General features: G+C 37.6%; 1 protein-coding gene across 1 annotated transcript in view; it reads left to right on the forward strand.

The window, feature by feature from the left end:
- The first annotated feature begins 2,847 nt into the window (after positions 1-2,847).
- LOC150076001 (solute carrier family 22 member 7-like) overlaps positions 2,848-24,535 on the forward strand; it is a 41,328-nt gene continuing 19,640 nt past the window's right edge. The window contains exons 1-6 of the mRNA XM_090387230.1: positions 2,848-3,258; positions 5,553-5,656; positions 7,636-7,790; positions 12,515-12,683; positions 12,768-12,894; positions 24,169-24,281. Coding sequence (XP_090243356.1) covers positions 2,848-3,258; positions 5,553-5,656; positions 7,636-7,790; positions 12,515-12,683; positions 12,768-12,894; positions 24,169-24,281 — 1,079 coding nt within the window. The remainder of the gene's footprint in view (positions 3,259-5,552; positions 5,657-7,635; positions 7,791-12,514; positions 12,684-12,767; positions 12,895-24,168; positions 24,282-24,535) is intronic.

The raw sequence follows: 24,535 nt of genomic DNA on the forward strand, positions 1-24,535 counted from the left end.
TTACTGATATTAACTAAAATAAAACTATTATTATATTTAGGCCACCGGAATAATGAAATTCATCTGCCGTGCTGTATCTTATGTCTGTTAATTGCGTGTGTTCTCTGGTCGATTTGTCTGTTTGCTAGACGAAAAACCCCAGTTTCTGGGAAAAAAAAACCTTGCTATCTACGCCTGAAACCGACTAACTCAGCCACGGAGTGAAAAAACCCATTAAAGTTCCTCGCGTCATCGACGGGATTCGATCTCGGGCCTTTTCCACCCGGTGTGGGGACGACGGTGACGATACCACTGTGCTACACGCGCAAACACTGATATTAACCATCCTTCCAACCTTTGCATCAGCTGCAATTTTAGGAATCAAATACATACATTAAGCCCTCGTGAGTAGCACAGTTGGAAGGATCGCCGACCTTCCCAGACATGATGGAAAAGACCTATTTTGAGTTCCATCAATGACGTGAGGAATTTTTATGAGCATTTTTCACAACCTGACTGAGTCAGTTGGTCTCGGACACGGTAGCATGATTTTGTAACATTAGTAGAGACATATGATGCGAGAAAGCAAATTTATTTAGCATCGGCCAAAAAGAAAAAAAAAAAAAAAAAAACTCTTTCCGTTTCATCCATCCATTCACTTCAAAAGTTTCTCCAGTTCAGCCTTGAATTTATTTAAACTGTCAACTTACACAACCACAGATGCAAGTTTGTTCCAGCAATAAAATACCTGCTGGCTAAAAGAAAATCTCCGCACATCTATTCTACAACCGTCTTTCCTCAATTTGAATTTATAGATCCCTCAGGTGCGAAATTTGAGAAAGAGGAAGAATCCCATCAGCATTCAGCTTGCTCAAACAATTCAAGACCTTATACACCTCAATCAGATCACCTGGCAGGTGCCTAGTCTCCAGACGCGGCAGTTTGCAGAACTTAAGTCTATCTTCGTAACAGCAACCCTTTGTTACACTCATTAATCTCGTTGCCCTTCTCTGTAGCTATTCTAATAGCTCAACATCTTTCCTAAAACGAGACCTCCAAACCTGTATGCAGTACTCAAGGGGTGGCCCGACTATCACCTTATACAAGGTGACAATCACCTCCTTATCCCTGCTAGCAACATTCCTAAATATCATTGACATGACCACACACTACCCTTACAGCATGTCTGCACAACTGCTCAGAACACTTCATATCTGACTGCACAATTACCCCCAGGTCTTTTTCATTCACCACTCAGAGCAGTGGTGAATGAAAAAGACCTACCACACAGTTGGTATATTACTCTGGGGTTACTGCTACCCATATGCAATACTTTTCAGTTGTTAATGTTAAACTTCAGTTGCCACCTCTCAGCCCACCTGCTCAACTTTTCTACACCATGTTGCAGTAGCGTACTGTCATTAACAACCCTACCAACCTTCGTATCATCTGAAAACTTGGACATTAAGTCTAATATACCATCGTCAATAACATTCATAAATACAGAAAACAACAATGGACCCAACACGACCTCTGGGGAACTCCACTAATCACATTAGTCCATGAAGAGTAATGTCCATTGGTTACCATTCTCTGTGTCTCCCATGTGCAACAGTATCAAACGCTTTCCTAAAATCCAAGTATATGATTTCAAAATTACTTTTTGCATCCAGTTCCTTTGTGAGCACATCATAGTATCCAATGAAATTGGTCAGACAAGAAAGACCTCCCCATAACAAATCCATGCTGTGTCTGAACTATAACTGCAGTCTTGTCTAGATGATCCTGCAGTGCTTCTTTGACCAGTGACTCCAAAATTTGCACATCTTCATTCTGTGGGAATCTCCCTTGAGTCCAAGGATGCCCTCATAATCATATCTAAGGGCCTGGTTACTTCCTTTGCTGCCTCCTTTAACATAACTGGATAGATCTCATCCACCTCAGGTGCCTTCCTTATATTTAAATTCAAGAATTTCTTCTCCACTTTGCTCTCAGTTATTACAAAATCATTTAGCTCCCTGTCAAAGTCTGATAAACTTCTGGTATTCTCCTCCCCCCCCCCTGAATAACTCCTCATATGTGAATGTTGATTCAAAGTACTCATTCAGTTTGTCAGCTACCTGAGCAGGATCATCAACTATCAATATCAAGTAGGCCAATCTGATTTGTCCCCTTCCTTCTTAGAGTTTACATAAGTAAAGAAGTCTTTACTGTTTTTATTTGCAAATATATCTCGTAATCTGCCTTTACGTGCCTAACCTCCTTTGTGACTTGATTACAGACTACCTTATATCTACCATAGGCACCTGTGTCTCCTGATAATTTATATGCGTTCCATGCATTTTACTTCTCTGCCACGAGGCTCATTAATTCATGTGACATCCGTTTAAGCCTAAACCTTGAACAGTATTTCTTAATTGGTATTTTGAAAAGCCTAGTAGCTTCCAAGATTAATTCCTTGAATGCTTCCCATTTAGAATTTGCTGTTGGTAACATCATCAGTTGGTCCCACAAACTTCGAATTTTAATATAAATTAAACAAAAAATCGATGCGTAATTTAGGAACATCCATAGGTTTCCCAAATTAGAAAAGTGCACACTACTTGTAACAAAATCAAATGTCAACCTTAAAAAAAGAAAAGTATAACGTGTAATCTATAAAAATGCAAATCATGGGTTCAGAAGAAAAAAAAAATTGTCTCCTCGTATATCACTCTGCTGATTACGTTGCCTTTCAACTTATCAGTGAGATATATATATATATAAGGAGGTAGGTAAAGCAATTGTGGTACTTTAATTCGACTAGTCCCACTTAGGGAATTTCCTGTATTGTAGAAATTTCAAAAGTCATCATCTCATTAAGGCGTTATGAAATTAGACAAGGTTTTACAAGAAGCTGGAGAATTTGGCTTATTTCAACGAATTCTGATTATCTACGTAGCACTATGTAGTTGTTATATGTGTTCTACCTATTACATTCAGATTTTTCTTTTACTTGTACCTGATCACTGGTGCCGTTCTTATGATCATACCTCCTCTAGTTGCGTTGACCAAATTAGTCAAATATCCATTCAACAATTGTACATGAATGGGTCTTCTAAGAAGAGGAATAATTGTGTCATGTATGAAGTAGCTTTTAATTATAGCTTAGTTCGTGTGGATACACCTCACTGGTACAATAATCTAGAGTTGGTGGAAAGTGCTGAACTGCAAACTATTGGTTGTCAATATGGCTGGGAGTACGATTTCTCTTCTCAGTTTCCTACAGTTGCAACAGAGGTAATTATGTGCGAAATGTAGCGTAGATTATATAGGTAGGTAGATGCATGGTTAATCTTGGTAGCTTAAAAAAGGATTGGACGATTCCCTGACTCGATTTTGTCTCGGGATAAAATTGAGTTTGGAAGTTACCCGAATATTTATAAACAATCAAGGTACACTGTACCTTCTTTTTTTTAACCTATTTCCTCTTTATTTCACCCCTTTATATTATTAATCTCTTTTCCGGCACATTTGTTTGTAAAATTCATGCAACAGATGAAATGCAGTGGTTCCCACATTGAAATGGGCCCAAATCCAAACAAATGTGCCGGAAAAGACGACAGGATAATCTGAACATTAATTCCTACACCCTGACACTGAATGTATTTCTTAGTTTATTTCTGGATGAAAAATTAAATTTCCTGGGGGAGGGGGAAATACAGTCCCCGTTTGAGGCCTACTAACTTTGCCACGGTATAAAAAATATGCTTGTATATATTTAAGACTATTCGCTTTTTACTGTGTTTTCTAATCTCTTTACCTTAACTTGTATTAGACTAATATGTTATGTCTCTAGAAATTTCTGCTATATTATCATTAATTCTATTATATTATTATCATTGTGTCAACTGTAAAATTGGCAAGCCATTTTTATAACCTCTTTTTAATCCTTGTAATCTATGTCTGCCAGGGGAAAAGGTTGATGACGTTGTAGAGCAGATAATCTTTTAAGGGCACAAAAGGTGATATTGTTGTGCATTGGCACTAATGATATTAAGAGTAGGAGACGGGCAGAATTACTTAACAAGTACAGGTCAATGTTGAAAAAAATAGCCGTGAGTTAGGATGAATTTGAAAGTGTATGCAATTCTGCCCAGACACGATAGGAGGGATTATATGATGAGAGCCTTGTCGATCAATTCGGCCCTGAAGAGATTGTGCAAGGCTCAAGTGGTAGAATTTTTTTCAGCCTGATGTGTGCTTGTTAACAGGAGAGACTGCTTCTACAGAGATGGGATACACTTAAATAGAAAGGGTGCAAGAATATTGAAGCAGTGTTAGGTGGGTTGGAAAACTGCTAGCCTAGTGGGGATATACGGATTAATAGATTAACAGTAGCCGCTGGCAGAGGTGAAAGTGATTCTTGCATGCTCTATTGGAATGAGCAGCAGCCTGGAAAACAAGGTGCGGGGGATTCCAGAGACTGCTAGGAGTTTAGTAAATAAATTTGATGAATTTGTGATGTTGGTCAAAACATCAAAGGCAGATATTGTTGGGATATCAGAGAGTGGTGTCACACAGATACAAGGAACGAAGAACTGGAAATTGGGGAGTACAATGTGTACAGGAAGGATAGAACCGGATAGGAAGGGAGAAGGGATTATATTATTAGTTAAGAAACACATAAAATCCAAGGAAGATACTGCACTGTCCATCCCAGTCGATATGGATGGACAGTGCAGTGTCGAGTCAGTTTGGTTTGACATAAGCACTGGGAAAGCAAAATTAAGAGTAGGAGTGTGTTATAGACCTAATGACTTTGATGAGTATAATAAAGTAAGATCGTGGGGTTCTGTTCTAAAAATAATTGCATTTTTTAAGGCTTCTGCCAACTTGGTGCCCTGGAACGACCGTGCCTCGGTAAATCCGACCTTGCCTGCAGCACATAAATATTGCAAATTATTTGATTTTTCTGCAAAAAGTCACAAATATTTCTATTTGATGTCTGTATAAAACAGTCAAATTACTCTAACTAAAATTACTCCACCAAATACTCGGTTTATAATCAAATAGTTTGTGCAAGAGGTGAATTAACACAAATTGCATATACCCGGCTAACTATGAGGTAATAAAGATAGAATAAAGATATACAAACCAGCTAACTTCGAGGTAATAACGATAGAATGAGGGTACACAAATGTGGTGTAAAATGAGTACAAGAAAATGCCTCCTCATTGTCAAGGAGTATTGCTACCGTCACTTCCACTTAAGGAGGAGCAACTTGCTATTAATTGCATTCTCTGATATTTTGGTAAAGGATACAAATTAAAGTGAAAAAGGTCTGGGCGCTCTGGAAATAAAAAGTATATAATGAAATGCCTGTTCTACAGCTACTAGTAATACCAATGATTTCTTAATCGTAACGTATTCAACTGTTATTGTTTTTCAAAACAGCAGAATAGATAAGTCAAGCAGATGAATGAACTCAAATCTAAACTGAATTTTTTATGAATATAAATATACTATAAATACTATAAATATATAGTTACTAAACTATTTTCTATTTTAATAATTGTTCTTTTTATCTTTAGAATGATTGGGTGTGTGATAACGCCTGGAAAGTGTACTTTATTCATACATTCTATTGGGTTGGTTCTGTTCTTGGCTATCTGATTTTTGGATATATAAGTGATAGGTAAGTAAATTAATTAACGTTTTATTCAATAATTAAATTAAAAATAAAAACAACGTAAAAAGCGAGACTGATATATATATATTTTATATAACAGACTATGGAAAAGGCAACAGCCTTTTCCCAGTGGCACTAATCTCCCATTTCGTGAGGCCATCACAACGAGTTGCCTCAGTGTTAAACTATAAATAAACTTCACTTATAATACAAGAAATATAGTTGTAATATTAGTACTGCGTTTATTAATTTTTAATAAATATATTTATTATGTTCACATACTAGTTTTAACAACTCTTTTGGATCAGAATGTTTAAATCTCTAACGTTTTTCATGCTTTCAACTGTTCAAAAAGTTCATCGCTTTTTATCTCTTTCACTCGAAGACTGTCTGTTAATTTTGTATGCAAATTACAGCAATGCGATTTAAGGTTTTCATCACTCATATCTGAAAATTTTAAATATAAATCAGGGATGTCGCTTAAATACTTGGTATTATATTTAGTAATAATTTTAATGGAAAACAACCACGTAACGTCCTTCCTTAACTATATTAAATTTTTCAGTCTTTTAAGCTCTTTTTTAACTGAATTAAAATTGATGTTTCTTTTTATTCATTTAATAAAATTATATATGAATGTGTTAGAATAACTAATTTTTAAGTGTAACGTGGGCATTACTCTAAAACTATTCGTAATTATTGTCGTAATTATTAAGTAGGTAGTTATTTATAATTATATTGTACTTTATTATAGAATTAGATACATAAAACCTTAAGCATCAAATTCTATAACAATTCATCAAACTGTAGTATCTGAACTCTCGTTAAAAGCCAAACATTTAAGTTGTGTTGGCTGGTTTAAGGACTGCTCCATTCATTTTTCAGCTCTTCAGCTTTCACAAGACAATTGCATTATGCAGTACCCAGCTAGAAATTGTGCTAAGCGGTGCAAAAGTTTTGAATAAGATTGGATGGAAAAGAAAAGCCATCTCTCAGAGAAAATAAGAGTATTTTACAAAATATTTCATAAAAGCATTTTAAAAGTATTAGGCGCATGGTATCCACGCGTAAGTGAGGGATACCAGGCCAGCTATGGGAATCCACGTAAGTTGGGTTTGCAGCTAGGGGAATTTCCATAGCTGAAGTTGGGTTCCCCCATAAAAAAAAAAAACTATTGTATTAAGATAAAAGGCGAACTTCTATAAACTATGTACGCGTGTATATTTTAAGTTTTATTTGTGTTAAATTTAACGTACATAAATCTTACATAAAGTAAAATCAGGACGAATCAGTCCTTATAAGGGGTGTGCCTGTAGGGCCGTGTTTAACCTAAAGACACACATTATCGTCCTTATTATAATCGACAGAATTTCTACAGGCGGGTCAAGGTTATTCACTCCTCACGTGTAAGAGGGGGTGTCGCGATTTTGAGTTCACGTGCTTTGAGACCCAACCATATTTCAATAATGAATAATAATAATGAAGATAATAACGAAATATTTGATATTTGGTTATTACCTTCAACTTACATAGTCTGCTTATATAGTCAAATCCCGTTCTCATTAAAGACTATCAATAAAGTGTATCTATTACTTTTCCTTAACTGTTTACTTTTTATTTAGCAACAGTTCTGAAATTTTAAACAGGGGTCACTACATTCATGAAAGTCCACTGTCGAGCGTCATGGTTTTTAATGTTCTTTATGTTCTTAAATTTATTTTTTATTTATTTGTTTATTTATTTTTTTTTAACAGAACCCTTAGAAGAAAGTGCAATTTTTTGGGGATTCCAAGTTTCTTTTAAATTCATTCTTTTGATTCCACTCCCCTATTTTAATTTCATCCTTTCTAAATACATCAAGCCTTACGGTTAAAAAAGCAGGTGAGTCTTATACAAATTTATAGAAACTACAGCTTACTTCTTAGCAGATATTATATTAAAATATAGAAATAAAATTCTGTGATTTTTTTAAAATTATTTTTCAGATACGGAAGGAAGAAGACATTTGTTGTAATCACTGTGATATCTGTAGTGTCACATATTGCTGCTTTATTGAATCAGGATTATATATATTTTGCTACCACGCGTTTATTTGCAGCAATGGGAACCTGCAATCTTTCAGTTATAGTGTTCATGATTGGTGAGTTGCATAATTTAGTGTCACATTCTATTCTCTTGGTAGTAACTAATTCCGTTATAAACTATTGTAATGTAAATACTTTCTAGCTCATTTTGTTATTCCATCGCCGAATATTAAGAGTAATATATAGGATTTGTTCTTGATCTCACTGGAGCTGATGTTGTTATATTTTGAAATGATTGGAACTAATGAAAGATTTACAGGAATGAATAAACAGGCCTGCTTTCCTAAATAAGTATAAACTTCGTGGAACACTGTGATGATATGGGTTTAGGAAAATCCATAGTCACTACCAATTTTTTATTGTTTTAAGATATAATTATTCCCTCAACATGCAGGTTCAGCTGTATCTTAAAACCAAATGTCCAGATTCAAAGCCTTTACTGTCTTCGGTAGTTGCCCTTCTACCCTCCCTGGTCACTGGGTCCATGAAGTGGAGAAATTTAATCTACAATTTTTAAATTCATTATTACGCTGGACTATCAATATAAAGAATAAAGTTACGAAGCAGAGTAAAGGAACTTAATTTGATAAGTGCTTCTTATAATACGGTACATAATGATATGAATTTCTTTGTTTCGTTTATTTGAAGTCATTGCGTTTTAGAGGAACTTAAATTAAGCTTACAAGAGCAATTGAGCAACCTTATATGACTTTTTCTCATCTTAGTTTGGACCCTAGAATATCTCCAAGAATTTTTTTCATATGCTTTTGAAACAAGCTGTATGATATACATATAGTGGTTTTCGAAAGTAATAGCAATTTTAGCATTACTCCCTAGTCCTCTTAAATGTAGCACGAAAGAAAAGGCCCTCGGGGAGTAAAATCATCTTCCTCCCCACATCGGGTGGAAAAGACCCGAGTTCGAATCTTGTCAATGACGCTGGGAATTTTCATGGGCCTTTTTTCACAACGTGGCGGAGTTAATTGGTTTCGGATGAGATAATAGTGTGTTTTTTCTCCCAGAAATTGGGCTTTTCGTCTACAGAACACACGCAATTTACATAATATATACGGCGCAATATGGTCTAAATCGATGATACGCCTAAAACCCTATAACAACAACAACAACATGAAAGAAAACTGAACAGTTATTTTACTTGTTTTACTGACTTGTAATTGTCAGAAGCACTTTCTGCAGATTAGAATGATTCTAAGCAGACAGGAGGCAATGGACATTTCGCGTTCGGACTTTGTATACAGGATTATAAGCGATAAATCATGCACTATCTCTTGCTGTTAATAACAATAAAACGTGTATCTTGCATGCAGCCATAATTTTTTGGAGGGCATCGAATATTCTGCTGACGCATTTTCATCCAGATTTATAGTTCTGGAAAGCATTTTGATTTATTATGTCTTCATCTAGGGCTCATTAGTTAAGACAAAATCCTCTGCTTGATCCAAATAAAAAAGGTCATTGGTTGATTCGCGCTATTTTATCTTATCGTTTCTTAGAATTGCTTTCTGAGGCATCGTAATCTTGAACAAAGTGTTTGAAAAATAAGCGAGGGATAAATTATAAAGGATGCATCTTGGCTATGCACTTTATTTGAGCAAATAAATATGCCCAGTTCATTTTATGTCGTCACTGACATTCAGAATTAGAGATTCTCTATTAAAAGGTACCTGAAAAAATAATTATAAAGAAAAAAAATGAATACAGCACTTGAATATATCAGTTAAATAAGTAACTTTCTGTTTATACTTTAAAGAGCCATGTAAAATCACAGGGAAGGGCGGGTTTACCAGGTAAGATATAATTATTAAAACGCAGTGATGTTCTATTCACTCATTGCTGATAGAGTAATCTACATTCTCCGAAATCTGCAAATAGAACTTACAAATGGAACTGAAAAAATAGCTACTTACATGCTCCAGTCCTCGTTGGGAAGCACGGTGGGTATAATCACCGTCCTCCTCCACACCGAGTGGATATGACGCGGGTTCAAATTCCTTCAATGACGTGAGGAACTTTTATTTCTATCCTTCCCTGAACCACTGAATTAGTGGTTCAGGGAAGGATAGAAAGGTTTTTACTCCCGAAACTCGAGTTTTTCGTTCAGGAAAACAAACAAACAAACCAGAGAATGCACACAGTTTATGAACAAAATACACATGGGTGATTGAGATCGTTCCCTAAATGAGGATTTTTTTTATGTACATGTGGTAGTGAGTAGAAATTACGTGACGTAAAAGTAGATGAAGTTGTATACCTGCAGCAGCATTCCTTAAGAACTGTAAGTTAGAAATGCAAGTGCCTATTAGGTATTCTGAGCTATGTTTACGAAACAACGTCAGATTTTAGATAGACTGAAGTGACAATGAAGCGAAACGCAATGGAATGTTTCCAGGACTCAATCACCAGTCCAATGAAGGGTTCTTCTGAAGTTCTCCCGTCCAAAAAACATGCACAGAAGAAAGTGATGCTGATTATAACGAACGATTAGGATTGCATTATTCCATGCAATGTTAAAAATACCAATACCAAATGCTATGCGCTATTACTCGTATATACGACGAAATAGCACTTTTCTCTCTCTCTCTCTCTCTCTCCAGTCGATTTGTGTGCAGGTGCATTGCCCTTTAGCAAAATCCAGTCCCTTTAAGTAGATTCCTTTGGTCTTATTGCAGGCTCTCCGAAATGTGTACAACCGTATAGTCACCGCTTAGCTATCTTGTATAATTCAAAGTACTCAATACTACTGTCATCAAATCCCCACCATACGTTTCCAATAACAACGTCAATGTTTCAGATGAAGAATTTTTAACTGAACACAAAATTTGAAGTTGTGCGCTACTCAGTAATCCAGTTTATCGTTCCTAAGCGCGCAAACCAGAATACGATTCTCAAGCTACGCATCAATTTGTAAATATATCATAAATGTATTGAACATGACGTGACATGATTCATGCTCTGCTCTTTTCCTACGAAATTTCTTATTAATACTAGAAAACCCTATTCTACCACGCAGGAAAACGAACTGTAGAAATCAAAACACAGAATTTTGCTTTAATAAATATTTATTTCAAGCTACTTTCTGCAGCGTCAAACTGCGTAGTACTACGTCCCAATATTTGTCATAAATAATATAAAATAGGAGCCTTTTAACAATTTGAATTTATTATTGATACTGTATTTAAAGGTCTACTGCCTGACTACTTTATTAGGACCATGAACTAACGCAGTGTTGCACTGCGATGACCGACCCCAATCAACACAATGTCACAGGGAATGAGAAAAGGACAAAGAAGAATATTTGTCCATTTATGTAATAAAACTGTTCTCACTGTTGGAGTGAAGTGAGTAGAGAATTGTGCCGTAGTGTAATCACTTTCTCCCATCGGGTGGGAAAAGGCCTGTGTTGGAAAAGGCCAATGACTCGCCAATTTTTATGGGCATTTTTCACAAGTGGCTGAGTTAGTTGGTCTCAGGTAATGGTTTCATAGTTTTATCTTTCAGAAACTGGTGTTTTTTGTCCAGCAAACTGATTGAAGGATGCAGTCAGTTACAGACGCAACATACCGACCTCATAGCCTCAATATACACGTCTTTCCGGTTCATATGCAGACTCAATGGGATTGAGATTTCGTGATCGGAATGGACAGGGAAAATGCTTAAAGTCTTCCTCATATGTCATATTTTTCAAACCACTCTTTTATACGTTTGGCCCTGTGAATGGTTGCACCGTAATCTTGAAATTATCCATGTCCTTAGGAGTAAACGTGCAACATTGCCGGGTATATCTGATTCCAACGATGTTAAGGTGTCGTTAACCACCATCTACCAAAAAATTTTATTGCAGATTTATACAAGGTGAGTACCGTTTTCTAAGCATTTGCTATTCATTTTTTAGTCAGATTTATCACGGTATTATAAGGATACTATAATTTCACTATTGTTAAGGTGTCGTTAATGATGCCCTCCAGGGGTATGAGGAAATCGAGGATATGCTATGAACGTATGCCTCACATGTACTCCAGAAGCTTGCACTGTCGGTATACAACAGGATGACTCCAGCTCCTCTTGTGGTTTGCTCCATATAGTGCACTCCATCGGAAATCATAAATAGCATCTGACTACGTGACTTGCCATGAGTGCTCGTGCGTTCATCCTTTGCATTGCTGCGCCAACGAGGCCATATTTTCGGTTGGTGTCGGGGATCAGTGGCTTTCGTGAAGTTCTCTTTTTTTCCACAGTGCATTCCTTGCGGGCATCTAATGGTGCAGGCATTAATGTCTTGTGATGTTTTTGCATTAAAGTGCTGAGGTTAATTATTCCTTCGTTGGCGACGATTACACTTTATAATCGCTCCAGATGTCCAGCACCTCACCCGCTTTACATTTTTTGCCATAGTTGCATCTGTTCACGGATGTTTTTCCATTCGTCAAAGATTCGAATGACACCGCTCTTTGAACGCTCGCAAGTGCAGCCGTCCTCTCTGCTGCAAAACCTGCTAAAAGCGTACCTAGAATCAATTCTTTGGTAGTCAAAGAATGAGGCCTGCTCACTCCACACTGCCAGTGAACAGGTATTAGTCGTGTCCAGCGGTTTATAGCGCTGTCCTGCACTCGTCGCACACCATGTGACTATTTAATTTACATATTTTTGCATATATTGTTTCATACACGCTCAAACGACCTAGTGCTAATAAAGTAGCCAGGCAATATAATTGTGTTCTGAATATTTCATTAATTAGCGATTTTATAACTGGCTTGCTTAGCTTTAGAATACTCCGGCCCTCCAGCCAGAAAATTGGTATTGTTTACGTGGGGAGTGACTTGGACAACCACATCGGCTTCCTTTCCGTGGATTGCTTATTACCTCCAAGACTGGAAGTGGATACATTGCAGTTGCTTAATTCCAGCCGTTTTCGTTCTTTTCGTGGCATGGTGAGTAGCGCTTCAAGTTGGATACTTTGATAAAAAATCTTACTGTCGAGATCTGCAAGTTGTTGTTTTTTGTTTTTTTTTAAGGTTTATTCCGGAGTCAGCTGGCTGGTTGCTAACAAGAGGTTATACAGAAAAGGCTGCCGAGCTTCTTCACAAGATGGCAAAAATAAACGGAAGAAAGTTGTCAAAAGAACATTTCTTACATATTCTGGTGAGTTAAACTATGTTATGATCACAACTCACTGATAAATTATTTGCAAATGGTTATTTATTTCTCCCTTCTTTTCATTCGTGATAACGAAAAGATCAATCCATCCAGTGGGATCCATCCGTGAACAACAACCCAAATATAAACTGTAACATACTCTTTTAAGTCTTACATTTTTTTTCAGCGATGCCTTCAGCTGTTTCGAGATTAAAATTTGACCTTTCAAATAATTAACTTATTCTTTGAATCGTATTGTTATATTGTGTTGAAATGGAGGAAAAATTCCACAAACAAACTGTAAAAATATGAAAACGAATACCTAAAGATGAACCGTAAAACGCTAATACGTAGTCACTAAAATGCCATAGAAATATGCAGAACATCTGAATATAATCAAACTGTCATAAACGGTCGAACGGCTGCTAATGCTTTCAAATATGAAGATATGAAGTTCTCTGAGCAGTGCAGACGGGCTGCAAGAATAGCTCATGGTGTCTTGTCAATAATACACAGGAATTTTTATAGCAGGGATAAGGAAGTGATTATTCCCTTGTATAAGACAATGGTCAGGCCAAACCTTGAGTACTGTATACAGGTCTGGAGGCCTCATTTCAAGAATGATGTAGAGCTGCTGGAACGAGTACAGAGAAGGGCAACAAGATTTGTGAATGGAACAAAGGGGTACTCTTACGAAGAAAGGCTTAAGTTTTGCAAATTGCAGTGTCTGGAGACTAGGCACCGGCGAGGTGATCTGATAGAGGTGTATAAAGCCTTGAATGGTTTGAGCATGCTCAATGCTGATGGGATTCTTCCTCTTGCTCAGAATAATCACCTGAGAGGGCATAAATTCAAATTGAGGAAAGACAGATGTAGGATAGACGTGCGGAAATTTGCCTTTAGCCAGCGGATAGTTGGTTGGTTGGTGGAACAGACTTACATCCCTTGTCGTGGAAGTTGATAGCCTAAATAAATTTAAGGGTCAGCTGGACAGGTATTTCGAACGAACGCAGGGGTGAAGTGGAAGTGGGTTTTTTTTTTTTTTGGCTGATGCTGCATAAGCTTGCTTTCTTGCATCATATGCCTCTACTAATGCTAATGCTAATTTGAGGTATTCCAAATGCGATGCCTGCGGCAGATTTTGGGCATCTCACTTCGTGACCGCATCACTAATGATACCATCCGCGCCAGATGCCAACAGCAACCAACCATTGCCGACCAAATCCAGAATCGAAGGCTTAGATGGTTTGGCCACGTATGTAGAATGGGCACGAACAGAATACCATCCACACTCCTTTGGAGGCAACGACCCACCCAATGGAGCATCCAACGGACCGCGCCTAGGAAAACGTGGGCCAAGCAAGTGGAAAATGACTTGAAGAGCCGACGTCTCGACCTTAACCAGGCCAGGACTGACGCCATGGATCGTAAAGTATGGAAGAAAATCACAGAGCAAGTCCTAAACCCTGCGGCACCTACAGCAGCATACTGGTTGCATGGCCAACCGCCTCCCCCAGCTGCCAGCTAAGGACCAAGAAGAAGAAGAATGTTAGTCTCTAGAGCTAAGTTCCAGTCAACCCTTTCCTATCTCTTCCATCATGCAGTATGATTGATGACTTTTGAGGTTATGATGAACATCGTGGTGAGATCCATTATTCCTCACATTTTGAGGGTACAGCTCTAAAACGGTGTTCGCAGGCCGGTCGCTAGTTAGTACACCGGACCGAACCTATTGGTATCTCTCTAGGAGGCTTCCAGATCAGCTAGTGTATAATCTTGCTACCCCTACTCTGCCAGATAGTGACTGGAGGGAGTCCGAGTAGTGTGTATGCGGGGAGCATTTTCGAGGCCACGTTATGTCAAGCATCTGGGTATATTATTACCACGTGTACGCCATATCCAAAAAATTCATTACTTCATACAGCATGTCCCACCAACTTTATCTTACTATTGAATACACCATGCATTGTTAAACTAATAGAGCAAGCTTATCTGCAAAAAGATCTAAACCTCACAAACACTTCCTAATTCATTTCACAAATATACCTGGTCTCAATTATAATCTGAACGATGTCCATTTCGACTTGCAGTCTACCAAACCCCATGTACTTTTTCTGACGGAATCTCAGTTATCAGTTGATTCAACTACTGTTCATCTCAGATGTCCAAATTATTCGCTGTACGATTCCTTTCGCCTCAAAGGTGGTACTTGTGCATATGTCCGTTCTGATATTCCCTGTCTGAGACTTGACAATTTGGAATCTCCTCTCTTTGATCTTCTCTGGCTTAAAATCTCTCTACCTCATTGTGTCAAATTCATCTGTTGTCTCTACCGTTCTCCCAACTCCACTAATCACTTGGAGCTCTTTGACTTCCTCTCTTTGCAACTTTCCTAACAGTGAGGTAATTCTCCTTGGTGATTTTAATGTTCACAACTCCAGCTGGCTTCCGTTTTCTAGTCACACCGACCCAGCTGGTCTAGATGCTGAGGCTTTTGAAATTACTAATGACCTTGCACAGATTGTTCATTTACCTACAAGAATACCGGACAATCCTAACAATACAGCCAACATGCTTGATCTTTTTCTCACAAACAACCCTTCTAAGTACACGGTCGAAGTGAGAGATCCTTTAGACCTTCAGATAAAAACTTGGTTATTGTCTCTTCTCCAATGGAACCTTTATCTCATGGCTATTCCCAACCTCGTGTTGTTTGGCTTTACAAGAATACAAAATGGGATGACCTGCGAGACTTTTTTTCTTCTTTTCCTTGGTCTGATTAGTGTTTCAAAACTTCTGATGTCAACGTTTGCTCAGACCGTGTAAGTGAAATTATTCTTGCAGAAATGAAATGCTTTATCCCACCCTCCATTTTAAAATCTCGTCCTTTATCTAAACCTTGGTTTTCCAATAAATGTGCTAAGGCTGTTCAAGAGAAGAACATTGCATATCGTAATTCGCTTGTTTCTAATTCTTCAGTTTCATTTTCTGCCTACACCAAAGCTCGCAACAATTGTAAAGCAGTTATTAATCAGTCCAAACTAGAGTTCGAACAGGCTAAGAGTAGAAAACTTGCTTCTTGGCCTAATGAGCATTCTCGTCTCTTGCCAAAGCTATTGGCCGCAACTTTCCCCATCTCTGCTTCCACCTCTGTCCAAACCAGATGGTTCTGTTGTCACTTCAGCGAAGAATAAAGCTGACCTGCTAGCGTCCCATTTTTCTTCCAACTCATGTATTAATGATCTTGGTAAAATACCTCCCACCATTCACAACACGCTCTATTCAATGCCTCCTGTGGTCTTCCGTCAAAAGGATGTCAGAAGGATTTTGATGAATCTTGATGCTAAGAAAGCTCCAGGTCCCGATGGTATTTCTCCAATTGTTCTCAAAACATGTGCTCCAGAACTTACTCCTATTCTTTGCCGCCTTTTTTCACTTTCTTATTACAAAGGTGTTTTTCCTTCTGCTTGGAAATTTGCTCATATCCAGCCAGTTCCTAAAAAGGGTGAAAAATCCCTCCCATGCAATTATCGTTCCATTGCAATTACTTCTACTCTTTCTAAAGTAATGGAGAAATCAATTAACCTCCAACTTTTAAACTACCTAGAAACCTTCCGTCTGATCAACGATCGCCAGTATGGATTCCGTCAGTGTCGATCGACTGGTGATATTCTGGCTTATGTTACCCATTTATGGACTAATTCAATGGAAAGGTTCAGTGAAACACAAATAGTTGCTCTTCACAACTCAAAGGCTTTCGATCGTGTTTGGCATAAAGGTCTTCTAAACAAACTTCCATCTTATGGTTTGCCAACTGTTTTTTTGTAATTGGTTATCCAGTTTTCTCTCTGATCATCCTGAGGGTGATGGTAGATGGTTCTCTGTCTTCTAACTTCTCACTAATGGCGGTCTCCCCCAAGGTTCAGCTCTTTCCCCCACTCTTTTCCTCTTGTATATTAATGACCTTCTTCCATTGACTGGAAATCCTATCCATAGTTTTGCCGATGATAGCACATTGCATTCAACTTTTCATTTTGAGAAACCTTGCCCTGCTCAATCAGCTTCAACTTCTCGAAAATCTGCTACCAATTCCTTAAATGCCGATCTTCAGGTAATTCTCCAGTAGGGCAAAGACAACTTAGTTGATTTCAACCCTTCTAAAACTCAGTCTTGTCTTATATCTCGCGAAAAGGATTCTTCTGCTCCTATGCTTATCTTTGGTGACACTTCGATTTCTAGGCAAAGAGATATCTCTTTTGGGGATTACCCTGACTTCTAATCTCTCTTGGCACAAGCACATTACAAATATTGCTTCTTCTGCATCTAAAAAACTTGGTTTTCTCTTTCGCTCTCGGCGTTACTTTTCTTCCAAACAGGTGCTCACTCTGTATAAATCGCAAATCCGCCCTGCCATGGAATATTGTTCCCACATCTGGGGTGGTGCCCCCAAAACCTCTCTCAGGCTTCTTGATTCCATTCAGAAGAGGGCAGTTAGGTTAATTAATGATTCATCTCTAACAGGCTCTCTCCACTCGCTGTCTCATCGACGTACTGTTTCTGCTGCATGCCTCTTCTACAGATACTTCCATGGGCATTGTTCTTCTGAATTGGCTTCTATAATTCCCGCTCTCTCTTTCAAAATAGTCCGAACACGTGCCACCACCAGCCAACATCCATTTACTGTCCAACTTCAAACTCACAGAACCAACTTTTCATCTTCCTCGTTTATTCATTCAACTGCCGTTTTCTGGAACAACCTTCCTTCATATGTATTTTCTGAAACTTATAGTCTACAGAAGTTCAAGTCCAATGTCAAAAAATATCTTCTTTCATCTTCTCAACCTTCAACCCAAGCACGGTACTAAGTACTATAGGTTCTAATATCTCTCATGTTTGGGGTTTTCATAAAAAAAAAAAAATAAAAAAAAGATATGTCCTTAGCCAAGTGGAAATAGACCATTACAAATTTTGTCTGCCCTGAAGAGGCCGAATTCTCGCACCCACTGGAGATAGTGCTATACCAGTGGGTGCCAGCAAATCCCGTACCCACAGCTACTCTAACTTAGGGTACAAGCATAGAGGGAAAAATTAATAAATAAAATCATAATAAAAAAAAAGTTAGTTAAAAAAACAAAAAAAAAACGAAAAAGTAAAATAAAATAAACTAAGATAAAACTAAGATTTATAGAGAAGAATAGGAAAAAAATAATAAATAAATAAATTGATTAAATTTAAAAAATTAAATTAAAAAAATGAAAATAAAATAAAACAGTATTAAAAAAAACAAAAAAAAGTAAAATAAAATGAAGAAATATATATAGATACAAAGTGAAAAAAAAGGAAATTGCTAATAAAATAAATAATAAATAAATAAAATGATGGTGAAGTAAAATTATATAAAATAAAATAAGTGTATGTGTAAAATAATAAGAGGAGTTTACCTCAATATAGTACATAGAACACCTCTCAATATAGTACGTAGATGTACAAGTACGTAAACTCTTCTTATTATTTTACAAATATTAATATCAACGTAGAACGTATTGAGTATTACAGCTCTGATTCATAGTATAAAATAAAATAAGATAAATAAATAAAAAACCAGTTGCCCAGACTTTCTTCTATTTTCTCTAGCCGCTACAACTAAAGAAAATAGAAGAAAAGAAAAACAAAAAAAACTTAACGCAAAAGTAAAAATAAAATATATTACAAAATAAATAAATAAAACAAAATAAAATAAAGAAGAGAGAAAGAAAAAATATATATATATAAATAAATTAAAAATATATAGATGAAAAAAATTAGAGTAAATTGTCTAAGATTGGACAAATCCCGCATCCACTGGAGGCAGTGCAATACCAGTCGGTGCCAGCTTCCTCGGGTTGCCCAGGCTTGAGGGGATGAAAGTAAAAAAATAAATAAATAAAAATAATAATAAAAAACTGGATCTATGTGATCTTCTAAGAGCTATTCAAGGTGACAATATTTTATCTTTGCAAGACACCGCTCACTTGTTGAGGCTGACATTATTGAAGGTGCTGGAGGCACTGTAGGAGGTGAAGCTGAAGCAGGATTGGCCAACAGAAGTTTTCTTCTAACAAATAAATCAGAAGCAAATTGTTGTAGGATTCTAAGGTGTGAGGCAGATTCTACTAGATGTTTTTCGTTGCCAGGTGAGAAGGTGTTTATACACTCTTGTAGGGATTTCCGTAAGTCAGCATAAAGATTTGTGATCGATGTAAGGAGTGCACCGATCTTAAATTACAATTTGGTGCACTGAGGGAACAATTTGAGTCCCTGAAAAAACGAGTGCTTGCCCTCGAAAATAATGCATCTGGGAGCTCGTCAGGGACTCAAAACTCCAGCAATCTACCAAGTGATGCACACCCGATTCGAGCCTCAAAACAGAAAAACCAAGTGCAAACTACTCTGGTTAAAAAGGACATTGTATTATTAGGAGACTCCATTGTCAGGGAAACGGGGAATATTTTTTGTAATAAAGATAGGTGGAGGAGAACCAGGGTATGTCTGCCGGGAGCAACTATTCATGATGTCACCAACAGACTGTCAGATTTTAAAGGGGGCAAAGAAAATATTATAATTCATGTGGGGACAAACGATATTAAACGTACACGATCTGACGATTTGTTGGAAAAATACAGGACCATGCTGAGGAAATGTCGCGAGCTAGGCCATAATGTCTATGTGTCTGCAATTCTGCCCAGACACGATAGGAGGGATTATATGTTAAGAGCCTTGTGGATTAACTCAAGACTTGAAGGAATCTGCAAGGCTTTAGGGGGGAAATTTCTATCAGCATGGCCCACACTTGTAGGTAGAAGGAATTTGTTTTGTAGAGACGGGATACACTTAAACAAAGGTGGTGCAAACGTTTTTGCCAGTATTATTGAGGATACCTTAAAGGTTCAGGGAAACTGCTAGTTAGGGGGGATGTGGGTAATACTGACACGCGTTTATCTGATAATATTGGTCAAAGTAACTCTTGCACATACCTCAAGAGTTCTTATCTGTTACCCCAACTGGACGTATTATCTAGATGTTCTGGGGGCACAGACGTTTCACGTGGGCGGGTAGCTAATGCCAGGGAAGAGAGCCTAAAAAACTTCAAGGGTTGTGTTAGGGTTGTTAAATATACAAGAACAGTAAATCTTAATTGTTTATACAGTAACGTTAGAAGTGTCGTCAATAAAATGAGCGAATTCGAACTGCTGGTTAAAACAAGTAACGCGGACATAATAGGGCTTACAGAGACGTGGTGCCACCCGGAAATTGGGGATGATGAGTTTCAGTACGGCTTGTATAATGTATTTAGGAAGGATAGGTTAGACAGAAGGGGTGGTGGGGTAATGCTTCTTATCAGAAGCAGCCTGAGTGCGACGATAGCTTTCCCGGATTCAGACGTTTCACATGCTAGTATAGAGTCTGTATGGTGTGAGATAGTTGGAAACAAAGGTATAATGCGAGTAGGAGTAATCTACAGACCAGGTGATTGTGAAGATTATGACAAAAGCCTCTACATGCAAATGGAATGGGCAAGTAAGCGTCATGCCTTATTATGGGTGATTTCAATCTGCCTCTAATTGATTGGAGTAAATGGGAAGGAAACTCGACATGGGGAACAAAATTTTTAAATCAACTAGATGACTGTTATTTGTATCAACATGTCAGGGAAAATACTAGAGAAAAGAATATCCTAGACCTCATCATCACACATGAATCAGATGACATAACAGGGCTGACAGTAGAGGAACCAGTAGCAGGAAGTGATCACGGAGTTCTACGGTGGATGATGACGAGAGAGGTAGCAGAAGTAAAAGGCAAAGGAATGGGTTTTAATTTCAGAAAAGGAAATTACGATGCCTTAAGGTACTACATGGCCTCTATTAACTGGGTAGATATCGCGCAGAGAATGAATACAATTGAACTGTGGTACGCTTTTAAAACATTAATCACAGATGCCTTGAATGCGTATATACCATTAAAAAAATACTCCACGAGGAGGGTTCCAAGTTGGATGACTAGTGAAGTTGCCGCATTACTTGAGCAGAAAAAGGTGGCATGGAAAGGTTACAGAACAATAAAAAGTACTGAAGCCTATAACAGCTACAAGGTGATGTGTAATAGAGCCACAGAAAAGGTTCGACAGGCAAAGGCAGTTTATGAGAAATCACTAGCAAACAGAGCAAAGAGGGGGGATAAAGAATTCTTCACATATATAAATGCCAAGAAGAGCAGGACAAACCAGATCGGACCTTTATGTAAGGGAAAGGGGATAGTAATAAATACACCAGCTGCCGTTGCAGATGAACTCAACAGTTATTTTGCATCGATATTTACAAATGAAAAGCCTTTTGTGGCAAAGGGAAATTGTGGGAGCGAAGTTAAAAAATATGTAATTAATGATATTGAAATTTCGCAAGATTATTTAATGAAAAAAACTTTCGAGCCTACAGACCAGTAAGGCTCCTGGAGTTGATGGAATATACCCTATAATCTTAAGAGAGGCGGCAAGCGAGTGCATTGAACCATTGAGGCTAATTATGCGAGCATCATTAGACTCTGGGGAGATTCCCTTGGATTGGAAAAGTGCAAATGTATCTCCCATACATAAGGGTGGCTCTAAAAGTGAAGTTGGAAATTATCGACCTGTCAGTCTGACTTCAGTAGTAGGGAAAATCATGGAGGCAATGATCAAGGGTGGAATTCAGGATCATTTGGATCGAATTGAAATTCTCAAGGATACTCAGCATGGTTTCGTAAAGGGAAAATCATGTTTAACAAATCTGGTTCGCTATTTCGAAAGGGTCACTCACGAGCTGGATTTAGGGAATAATTTCGACATTGTTTATTTAGATTTCAGCAAAGCTTTTGACTCAGTCCCACATGAGCGGTTGCTTTATAAGCTGGAACAGGTTGGAATCACTGGAAAAATCCTTAGATGGATAGAAGGATGGCTTCAGGGCAGGAGGCAGAGGGTTGTGATAAATGGCTATTCCTCAGATTGGGTTGATGTAAGAAGTGGGGTTCCCCAAGGATCAGTATTAGGACCACTGTTGTTTTTAATTTTCATAAACGACATTGATGAAGGGATAGAGGGCGTGATGTCTAAATTTGCAGATGATGTTAAAATTGGGAGAGTAGTTAATGATCACTGTCAAGCTGGGCTTCTTCAGAGAGACCTAGATAGACTTCAGGAATGGTCAGAAAAATGGCAGCTGTGCTTTAATCCAACAAAGTGTAAGGTTTTACACCTGGGAAACAGTAATCCCAAAATAACTTATTCACTTGGTGGAGTTCAACTAAACCCAGTACTGGAGGAAAGGGACTTGGGTGTTACGATACGGTCAGACATGAAATTCTCTGAGCATTGTAAACAGGTTGCAAGGAAGGCCCATGGTGTCCTATCGATGATCTATCGAACTTTTGCAAGTAGAGATAGGGACGTGATAATCCCATTATATAAGGCTTATGTTAGACCACACTTGGAATACTGTGTTCAAGTATGGAGACCGCACCTGAAGAAAGACATCGAGCTTCTTGAAAGGGTGCAAAGAAGGGTAACTCGCCTGGTGAGATCGGCAAAAGGGCGGCCTTATGAAGAAAGACTTCGAATATGTGGGTTGCAGAGTTTGGAAACTAGACACCTTAGAGGAGATTTGATTGAGGTGTTTAAGGCTCTGAGAGGCATCAGTAAAATGAATGAGGACAAAATTTTCAAGATTATACATGATGCTAGAACTAGGGGACATAAATTCAAGTTACGGGGGGAAATGTTTAGATTGGATTGCAGTAAGTTCTATTTTAGCCAGCGAGTTATAAATTACTGGAATAAGTTGCCTTCATGGGTGGTAGAGGCCGACAGTTTGGGGAAATTCAAAGGGCATCTGGATAGTACTTTCGGGTAAGGGAAGCACATAGGATGATAGGTTTAATTTCCTTTTTATTTATTTTTTATTTTATTTTTTTTTATTTATTAATTATTATTATTTAGTTATTTATTTATTTATTTATTTTATTTATTTATTTTTTTTTTTGTTTTTATCATTGTTTTGTTCGGATTTTTTTTTTTTTTTTTTTTGGCTGGTGCAGCATAAGCCATAGGCTCTCTTGCACCAAGCGGCCGTTACTAATACTAAAAAAAAAAGAGGGCAGTGATAAAGCAGGTGGTTCCAGTCTTCCAGTTGGAGACAAAGGCAAGAATCGGTATTGCTTATTCTGAACTGAAAGAGTTTGAAGTTGAAAGAGCCATATCCAGTTAGGATAAATGATGTGTAGAGGTTTGGAGAGAACCATGGGGAATTTTTCTTGTTGGCAGTAAAGGAGACATCTGGTATAAATTTATATGTAGTTCTGCCTTTAGGGGTTGTATTCCAACGATCTTGCCAAATTTTTGTTAAAGCAGACCAAATTCGGGTTTTTTCCAGCTTTGGTGTCTACAAGGACGTCATTCTGTATTCCATAGAATTCCATGGAGGTCTGATGTTTTTGAAAGTAGCAGAAGGCACGATGTAAAATGTACAAGTCCAGAGGTAATTCTCCAGCTGTGACCTGCAGGGCATCAGTTGAGACAGTTCTGCAGGCACGGAGCATTGTAAGAATCACGGATCTTTGCAAGGAGAGTAGTTTTGATTTCAGTTTGACGTTCTTAATTCTCAGCCCGTCATCAATGATCACACCAAGATGTTTTAAGTGCTTGACATATGGTATTTGCTTGTTAGCTATTTTCAAGATAGGAGGACAAATGGATATTTAGTTGACCTTTAATAAGAACAACCAACGTTCGAGACTCGAAATAAATTTTAAATTCCTGAAATAAAAATAAATTCAAAAATAATTCACTGTAAAATAAATCCATAATTATGAAACCGTGTGTCGCCATCTGTCGATTAATGTGTTTACTACATTATTGAATTAGCTATATTCCTTTAAACACGCAGTACACCAATTGTTCTCCCTCCTCCACAGAAATGATGTACTAGAGTATAATTATTTGAAAACATTCGGTCCCACCTCCTATGAACATATTAACACCATGCTCAGCCCCATAATCCCTCCCGTCACTTAGTTCTTTTGATGTTCCAGATAAATACTGGTAAGAATATTGAGTGGAAACTTGGAGAGTTAATTATAATTATTCTGTAAGGTTTCAAGTTTAATTTCAAAAACAAAAAATCAGTTTTTGTAACGCACTGTAGGTATGCATTTATGTAATTAAGATTCCCTGCGTGATATTTTACAAAGATTAGTTTTTCTTTTCAGCAACAGAATACAGAGGCAAATGAAGATAAGAAAACCGATGCAGCCCACTCCGTACTTGGCCTGTTTAGAACTCCTAATATGAGGAAAAAAACCCTACTTGTTTCATGTGCCTGGTAAGCGCTGCAAAATTCTGGCATCTATTGTATTTGCGAAACAGGTTTGGGTTTAGAGATTTATTAGGCGCATCGGCAACTATGGCTATAGTGCGCCATACATATGGTAAGAATTTATGCTATTTTCTTGCGAAACAGAACAGTTAAAATTACATTCCTTCTTAAGATAGAACTACGTCAGAAATCATAGTATATTCAACTATAGTATGATTTTTGACGTCCGGTTCCTCCTTGAATTTATTTAACCTGTCAAC

Source organism: Mastigoproctus giganteus, chromosome 13 (genome assembly GCF_048544385.1).
Source record: "Mastigoproctus giganteus isolate SK-2022 chromosome 13, ASM4854438v1, whole genome shotgun sequence".
Classification (NCBI taxonomy): domain Eukaryota; kingdom Metazoa; phylum Arthropoda; class Arachnida; order Uropygi; family Thelyphonidae; genus Mastigoproctus; species Mastigoproctus giganteus.